The sequence below is a fragment of the Mesitornis unicolor genome, unplaced genomic scaffold, assembly GCF_000695765.1.
Source record: "Mesitornis unicolor isolate BGI_N332 unplaced genomic scaffold, ASM69576v1 scaffold44783, whole genome shotgun sequence".
Lineage (NCBI taxonomy): Eukaryota > Metazoa > Chordata > Aves > Mesitornithiformes > Mesitornithidae > Mesitornis > Mesitornis unicolor.
The window spans coordinates 3,658-12,716 of NW_010176232.1; the positions used below are offsets into that span (position 1 = coordinate 3,658).

Sequence of the window (9,059 nt, forward strand, 5' to 3'; positions counted from 1 at the left end):
ATGAGTTGACAATGCGGGCAAAAAGAAACAAAGTTAATTACTGTGTAGAATGTGGATTTTTAATAAGGAGCGAATACTCAGTGTGCTTCCTTCCGTTTAACAAAAAATAGCCAAATCTGTCCCAGAACTTGGGTTGAAAATAAGTATTACTGATTGTACGTAATGAAATGTTCTGATTGCCTGAAAGAGCACCCACCACAAAATACAAGTATTTATAGTACGAAGTTTGATTAGCTGCTGTGGTACCATATTGTGTGTGTGATCTTTCAGGTTCCAAACCAAGCAGTGATAAAAATACACGTACATTTGTCACCACTGTAATAGAGCTGCCACCAGTTACCTTAATGTGACCTTGTCTTTACTGTCAGTAATGCATAATATCGGTCTGTGATTAAATTATTCAGCAATTCTGTAGTTAGAAGTTTTATCCTGGTTTTCCTGTCAGTAGATATAAGGATCTGAGGTTCAGATGATGAGAGAACCTCCCTCATCTGATGATTAGAAAAGCCAAGTATTCAATAAGCCTCAAGCAGCCGAATGCTTCTGCAGACCCCTTGTAAGCCAAAAGACTGAACTCTGTGTGAGCACAAGCCTGCTGGAAATATTAACTTTGCTCTTAATAACTGTTTGTGAGGTTGGGTGTCGTGACTGAAGGCTGCTCGAGGTCCTGTCCTTGTCTTGCTTCCTCTTTTCTTTCCCCTGTGGTCCACTTTGTTGCCTCTCCTCCAGTACCTCCACGTTCTTCAAAAAGCAAAACTCCTCAAAAGCCCTCACCCCAAGCTCCAGTTTTAAGTCTTTTCTTTGTTTGTTTTGTTTAGGTATTCCAGTCTCTCAACAGCACTTAATTTGGAATAATACAGAACTGAAGGATAACTATTGTTTAAATGATTATAAGTAAGTATAGAATAAGGTTGCAATTACTGTTTCTAAATAATTGTTAGTATGAGCAATAGCTAATGCTACAAAAAATAATGTGTTGTTATTTACAGCATTTCAGAAGGTTGCACTCTGAAATTAGTTCTGGCTATGCGAGGTGGACCTATTAACACCAGAAGAGGTAGGTGTTAACTCAGTTTAAAATAGTGGTTTTCATACAGAATCTTGTAACTCTTCCATCATTTTCATTTTGTTTACTCTTAGTTTAATAATTCCTTTGCATGTATGAAATCATCAAGTCTTAAAATCAGCCATTCTTCACCTGCAGGAAAAAACGATACTGTAATGTCATTATACAGCTAGTTTTTAAAATCTGGTTAGTACAAATCAGGCGCTGGTTCAGTCTGATGATAAACTAGGCTATGTGGCTTGTCCGTAGAGAAATGAAAATGGAGAAATCCCCTTGATAATTTTCACTTGGAAAAAACTCGGTATATGTTTCAAGTTGGGAATTCCTATTGTAAACTGAGCTGAGCTCTTCAAAGGTGATCAAAACAAAAATAATAATAACAGCATTTTGCTTCTATTCTGTGTTTTCTCTTCGTAGTTCCTGTGGAAGACCCTATTAGGGAGATGGCTGAATACATGGATCCCACTAGAGATGAGATCTGGGAAAAAGGACCATCCAATAAACAAGTTACCTTTCTAGTCTATCGAGAAGGAGATCAGTTGAATTTCTTCCGCGTGGTAGACCGGGGAGATGGCACTTTAACGCCTTTATCTGAATCTTTGAGGTAAAGCTGGTTTTAATCTCTACATTATTCTGCAAAAGGGGGATGCTGTATAATTTTCAGCTTCATTTGTTGACTCGATCAAAAGAATATCTGGAGTATTGCAAGAAATGTGCCCTGAGAGCTGCTAAAATGCTGTAACTGAGTGGCCTAACAGCACAGTATTACTTTGTGCTCAGAGATCATGCTGATGGTCGTCTTCTGTCCCTGAGTGAGATAAAACTAGACTTGTGCTCAAGGCAATTCTCAACATTCCAGCTCTTTCTAAAAGGGAACATTTAACAGGAGAGTCAATGTCACAATAAAGATATTGAAACCTTATTTGTTTAGTTCTATAACCATTTCTCTGTTCACAGCATAGACTTTCTTTTTTGCACGAATATGACTTGACCGAATGATTAGTCAGGAAGAAAGTAGATTGGCAGTGCAAAATCCTGAGACTGAGTGAAGTTTCAGAGAACTGAGGGTGTTTTGGGCAGTTCTTTTGGGTTTTTTTTCTTTTTGTTTGTTTGTTTCAGTTTGGGGGTGTTTGGGTTTGGAGGGGGAGTGAGGGAGGCTGGTTGAGAGGTTTTTTGTTAGGGGTTTTTGTTTTGTTTTAAATAGACTGAAATAAGTACCAGTAGGGCTATCCTTTGGACATAATCAGACCTCAGATTAGCTATTGTTGAGGTATCAAACTTGTCTCAATCACCTGTCACACAATCAAAGTACTGTTATCATCAGAAAAGCAAGTATGTCACTTAAGCTACTACATTGTAGCAAACAGATTAGTAGTCCCTTTCCTGAAGCTATCAAAATTGATAATATCTTGTAATTAAAAATTATTAGTCTTTTTACTGCAGCTTTTGGATAGGTGTTTTATCCCCTGAAGAACTTCATGTTTGTACAGCTGTGAGGAAAGGAGTCCCTATTGTGGGGACTAGCTGCGTTTTCCTGAAGGCGAAGGCTTGCTCTGTTTTAAGCCTAACTATTCTCGTTCCTGTTTGCAAAATGAAAGCAAGAGTTTTGTACTGGGTTTATATTCAGTGTGATTCACAGTGTATATATTCAGTATGATATTACTCTTATAAACTTTTATAAGAGATTTGTACTTAAAAACTACAGTCTGAGTGAAATATCGAGGTTGAATTCCCACATGATTACACAGAGTAGAAGGAGCTAGTGTTTGATGTACAGTTACTGGAGGAAAAGATGATAAAATATACAAATATTTTAGATGTGTAATCTTATCTTTCAGTCCCTGTACTCGTTTTCAGTGAATCAAGAATCTGCATGCAGATTTGAAATAAGTAAAAACCACCATCATGAGTAAGAACTGCGAACCTTGGTGCTGCATTGGGCTAGGTGCACTCCTGGAAAGAGGAGCAGACATGAGTAATTCCTGTTCTCACTGTTACTCTGCCTATTACCAAATCGTTCCTTTTAATCTTTTATCTCCAAAGAACATCCAAACCAATCTAAAGTTCTAGGACTGTGGGTGCTACACTGTAAGTTGATGCAAGAAGTTGTCAGAAGGAGCTTGAACTTCCATTTTTCAGTATGATGAGCTCCTTGGTATCTGCCTGTGGGTTCAAATTCTTGTGTGTGTACTGTTGTTTTATTTCCATTTAAAACTAGCATGGGCAATTGTCTGAAACTCCTAGTACTTTTCAACTAGGTGTATAGATTAAGTAGTAATTTACTTAAAATAGGCTAAACATAGCAAACTGGAGGAATAAACCACTCTCTTTTGGCTCTTGCAAGGCATCTTGATAACCCTTTCAAAACGTAATAGCACGTATAAAAGTCAAATACATTATGCTTATGAAATGTGCTGTCACTGGTCAAATGATCCAGTTAGGTTGGAAACCACCCGAGTTGAAAACACTCAGCTTGAGTTGTTTCTTTTCCTCTGTGCTTTCTATGGGAGTTCATTTGTTAGCTTTTCTAAGGCAGGCAGTCATTTGGGGGGCACGGTGGGAGAGAAATGGAGAGATTCTGATTTTTTAAATTTATTATGGCCATGTCAAATTTTTGTGGGAAATGGAAGAAGCAGCAAAGGGAGGAGAGGATGGAAATAAATCAGACATTTTCATTTGATCTTTGTAGAGGAAGGCTGCAAACCACTCTGAACACCAGTATTTGTCACACAGACAGATAGGTGTGTTCATACGTGTGGGTGCGTTGGTGACTGAGCATTTTGAGGCACTTGTTTATCAGTTTCTTCTCACAGTGCTTATGTGTGGATCAGAAGTTAGTGACACTAATTTAGAACTGAGACATTGGTTTGGGTTTTGTTTTATATTTCTCGAGATTGTTTTATTTGATCTCCCTTATGCGGAAAGGCTGAGGGAGCTGGGTCTCTTTAGTTTGCAGAAGAGGAGACTGAGGGGAGACCTCATTCATGTTTATAAATATTGAAAGGGTGAGTGTCACGAGGATGGAGCCAGGCTCTTCTCGGTGACAAACAATGATAGGACAAGGGGTAACGGACACAAACTGGAACACAGGAGGTTCCACTTAAATTTGAGAAGAAACTTCTTCTCAGTGAGGGTGACAGAGCATGGCCCAGGCTGCCCAGAGAGGTTGTGGAGTCTCCTTCTCTGCAGACATTCAAAACCCGCCTGGACGCCTTCCTGTGTAACCTCATCTGGGTGTTCCTGCTCCGGCAGGGGGATTGGACTGGATGAGCTTTGGAGGTCCCTTCCAATCCCTAACGTTCTGTGTGTGATCTGTGGTTTAGTTAACAGTTAAAACTGGACAAGTTGTAAATACATTCCATGATTATTGTCTCTGGGTTGAAGGAAGATTGTTGAAGTTTTGGTAGAGGACTGGCAGGCACTAGTGTCAGAATAGTTCCAGCAAGCTACTGATCACTTTTTAGGCATGTGTTTTATAAGTAAGATCTCGGGAATGTTGACACCTATGGACAAAGTCCATTTGAAATTTACTCATTGGAAAATGGGCTGGAAGTATCATCAGGAGCAAAGCTCCCTGTCCAACTTTTTTGCTTTAATGTCATTGTAAAATTATTAAAAAATCCTTTTGTTACTTTAGTCTTTTAGGCTCCTATTTAGTGAAAAAAATGCAAGAAAAAGGGTAACAGTTCTGTTTGCATTAAAAACCAGACAAACAAACACCACCACCCCACCTCCCAAAACCAAATCAAACATATGCAACATGCCACTTTTCTTTCTATCCTTACCTTGAAGGAAGGGGAGTTCAATGAATTGGTTTGAGTGGGTGACTTAAGTCTTTGCAGAGTTAAAATTGTGAAACGACTCCTTAGTTTGAATCTTTCGCAGGGTAGGTGTGTAATACGCGTGCTGACTGTCCCCATATGGGGCTGTGCAGTTTTTGGCAAGAAATGACTGGACTGTTTGGCTGACTCTTGCTTTGAATTTGCTGCAGTCTTGCTCCTTAAGATCTCTCTCTCAGCTGTGCTGCCTTTGGAATTTTGTTACAGTTTAGGAAATGGATTTGGAGAGTGAGTGCAAAAATACTGGCTCTTGACTAAGGGCAGCAGAGTATTTCCAAGCGTCCGGTAAGATGGCAGCTCTAATTAGTGAAACTTTGTTTGTTTGTTTTTTGGGTACTGACTTTTTCATGACCTTTAGTTCTTCCTTGGTCTCTTTTGGAGAGTAGAAACTTCAGTCAAGCCTGCTAAGACTTTGTATGAACACAGGGGAATTGCCCAGTTGTTGTGATTTCTAGATGCTGACAGCCTAATGGAAGAATTAAAATGTTCTTGAAAATGGGCTATATACAGTGTTGAAAATGCATCAGTTTGTAATGACTTGGACACTCCTAATGGTTCTTTCATTTCACTGTCAAATGCTGGATGTGTTTTAGTGACTTCATTGCTTCATAGGAAAAACAAGTCAGATACTGACTTTAAAACACTGAGTTTTTGCATTATGCTGGAATACAGAATGGAAAAAGGCAAGGTGATGCTATAAATTTCCAGTGACTACTGAGTTAAAATACTTTGTCTTGGGTCTAGCAATTCTAATCTGTGGGGGTTTTGTTTTGGTTTTTGTTTTTGTTTTCAAATGTGAGACTCTTTGGAAACCTAAACTGATCCTTTTTTTATTTGTTTTTTTTGTTTTTATTTTTTATTTTGAAAAGGAGAAATAGAATATCACATCCACATGGGTGACCCCTCCATTTCCATTTATGGTGAGAACACCCCTCAGGATGGATAGAAATTTGGACTGTCCTTCCATGCCAGTGTCTGGTTAATTGGAAAACTGATCAGCTTGTTGTCTGAGTCACACACAGTTTACAGCTTTGGCCTTACCTTCAGGAGACATTTGTGGAACTGGATATCCCCTCTGTGGGGAAAATATATAGTGAGTGTGAACCAACTGTATATGGTATAACAGCTTCCCAGAAGCATCATCACTGATGTGAGCATCTTAAAAGGAATGCTTATGTGCTAAAATAAATGGATTAGAAATGTCTTTGCCTACAGTTTTACATAACGCTTTGTCAACAGATCAACTGCGGATATGACTTTCTAGTAGTGAGAATACTCTGCATTGAAAACGTGATTAAATTACTTGATTAGAGGATGAACACAAACTCTCTTTTATTTTCAGCGGTGGTTCAGTTTATAATTTATACGCTGATGATGAAGATGAGACAGAGGCGTCACCTTCTGGCCAGCAGATTATTGAGAATTCAATTACTATGAATAAAATGAAACTGCTCAAGGCAAAGATGGAGAACATGAATCTGAGTAAAAAGGTGAAGCTGTGATTTCAGTTTTTCTGTCACAAAATGGTTTGCACTTTCCTAGTGCTGGCTTTTCTAAAAAGCAGGTCAGATACTTTTCTCTCTTGGGAGGTGAAGTGATTAAGGATAGATGATTTTTGATCTCTTGTTGAAGTAAATGCTATGGTGTAAATGTTCTACTGTGAGGCATTGTCTCTACTTGGATTTACTTGTCCACATTCAAAGAATTCACTACTGGTTCTGGATTTACTTGTGTGGGTGGTTTTTTTTTTTTGTTGTGTTGGGGGGTTTTTGTTTCTTTTCTTTGCTTGTTTTTCCTTCCAGTACTTTAAGTAGCGTTGTTTTGCAGTACTGCTCTGGTAAAAACAAAGCTTCATTAAAAATTCTGTAACTGAAAAGCCGATGAAGTTAAATATGAGAATGAAGTTACCTGGAAGATGTGAACATCGACACAATGTTTTGTCTTTCTAGATTACCTAGATGTAAAATAAAGATACTTTTACTTTTTTTCTTTGCTCATCTTGTTTGAGACCCTAAGCTCGTCTGGATGACTTTGGCATTCTGGCTTCCCTTTTCTATTTCTCTGACATGTGGTGTATTTACTACAAAGGCTTTTCTGATTATAATCTTTGATTTTATTATTCAGATGTTGGTATGAATTCTTGATGGCTCATAACAGATAAGGGAGTAGAAAGAATGATTTTGTTCTTTCTGGCCTTACGCACTCTGAATTCCTGGGAATAGGATCTCGGTCAGGTCTTGGAATGCAACCATAATTGTTGTTTAATGTGGTTTTTGGTTTTTATAATAGCCTAAGAAAACGGTCAAGGTGAAACCTCGTCCTCCAATGGCTCCTCGACCGTCTAGTGGCTCAGTGACTGCTGCTCGTCACCGTTTTTTAAGAGTGCTCCCTCATATCGGCCAGTCCTGCCTACCTCCTCCTGGGAATTTGTATCCCTCAGAGTCTTCCCAAAACGCACTTTCAGCATTAGCTACTTTGGCCACTGCTGGTAGAACGATGCCATCCACAACTAACGACTTTCTTAAGGAAGATGACACTTGGCAGAGCAACTCTTGGTCTCAGTCGGTTAGCAGCATCAGGTTACCACCAAAAATATCTCGTGTTGAACTAGAAAATGCAAAACTACCTGCAAATAGTGTTTTAACTCCTGTTCCATCTCTGCCTGCAAATTCAGAAAAAGCATCTGAAAACGTGACCTCAGCAAGTGAGGAGGATGCTGTTTTGTTTCCGAATCTGACAAATGTAGAACTGTATGGAACAGAAGAAAAGCCTTTACCTGAAACAGATACTTTTGCCTTGTTAACAGAAGCAAGCACCAGCGAACAGTGTAGTGAGGTGTATGACATAGGAAAGGTGAATCCAGAACTTGAACTGTCCGATGGAGATGAAGAATCGAAGGTTGTAGAGCAGCATAGGAAACCTGTTAGCAAAGTGCTGAGCACTGCAGCAATGGGAGCAGGTCTTCTCAGTACTCGTGAATTAAGTCCTCAGAAAAATCTGCATTTGTCACCTCTTCGGTATTCGGCACAAGTGGCACGTCACAGTTCTCTGAAATCACAGACACAACCCAAATGCTTTGAGGGTGGCAGTTTGAGATCTACAGCCTCTCCAAACGTGCTTCGATCACTGGAAGTTCGTAGTGTAGCGGACTCCTCTTTCTCTAGGACTGCTAGATTTCGTAGCATGAAAGTAGAGTCACTTGGCAAAAGACCTGATGTAATTTCTAAAGCAGAAGCTAGGGACATCACAGATGTGGCTAACAAGGCATTCAAAGAACCTGTGAGTTCTGTGAGTAACTTGGGATTTCTGGCTTCGCTGGCCCGAAGCACAAGCAGGGAAGGTTTACAGAGTTCCTGCAGGACAGGCAGGTTTCGGACTTCTGGTATTGCACTACCTACAAACCTGCAGCATTTTCAGGAAGAAAGCTTTAGGAAAACTGCTCCTCCAAATGAAGCTGCTGAATATATTTTAGTGAGTACGAATACTTTCAAAGAAATTGAAGTTTTCCTGTCTTTTTTGGTTACTCACATTATGCAAACTGTACGTGTGTGTGTGTGTGTGTGTGTGTGTGTGTGTGTGTGTGTCTTTTCAGGGAAGGCAGATGGGGGAGGAGGGGCAGGTGTACTTAAATCCCTGATAGTCTTAAACTGTTTTCGGAATTCCTGTTGGTATCTTAACTGCCTCTTTTTCTAAATGGGTTCTAGAAGTCATTTTTACTAAAAATGGAAGTGGTTGTTCAGTTCACAACTAAAACTATTAGTTATTGTAGCAACAGAATTCTGAGTGTGTGTGTTTGAAGTGCCATCTGACTTCTGCTGCTCACCTAGGCACTTACTGCAAAATTTGCCCTGTGACTGGCACCGTACGTGCCTGGCTTGAGATCTCCAGTGAACTTTGTTGTTTTGGGGTGTTGTGAAGTATGGGGAGACTATTAAATAGTCATTTTGAGTACAGAAGTACTCAAGTAGCCTTGGACTCCTCGTAGGTGTGTTGATTGACAAAACATTGATTTCAAATAAGCTGATGCCAGGCTGCCTAATTTTTTTAATTTAATTTTCATCTGCTAGTAATTTCCTTGTGGAAATTTTTTTTGTTTGTTTTTAGTCTGCGCATGGGCTTGGAATGAATGGAAGTATTGCAGCCGTAGGGAAAAG

General features: G+C 39.5%; 1 protein-coding gene across 1 annotated transcript in view; it reads left to right on the forward strand.

Moving 5' to 3' along the window:
- Positions 1 to 818: 818 nt before the first annotated feature.
- The window catches only part of ZFAND4 (zinc finger, AN1-type domain 4), a gene marked incomplete at its 5' end in the record, with an annotated part of 13,502 nt that continues 5,261 nt past the window's right edge, over positions 819 to 9,059 (forward strand). The window contains 6 exons of the mRNA XM_010181685.1: positions 819 to 894; positions 990 to 1,057; positions 1,484 to 1,670; positions 6,248 to 6,395; positions 7,195 to 8,376; positions 9,010 to 9,059. Coding sequence (XP_010179987.1) covers positions 819 to 894; positions 990 to 1,057; positions 1,484 to 1,670; positions 6,248 to 6,395; positions 7,195 to 8,376; positions 9,010 to 9,059 — 1,711 coding nt within the window. The remainder of the gene's footprint in view (positions 895 to 989; positions 1,058 to 1,483; positions 1,671 to 6,247; positions 6,396 to 7,194; positions 8,377 to 9,009) is intronic.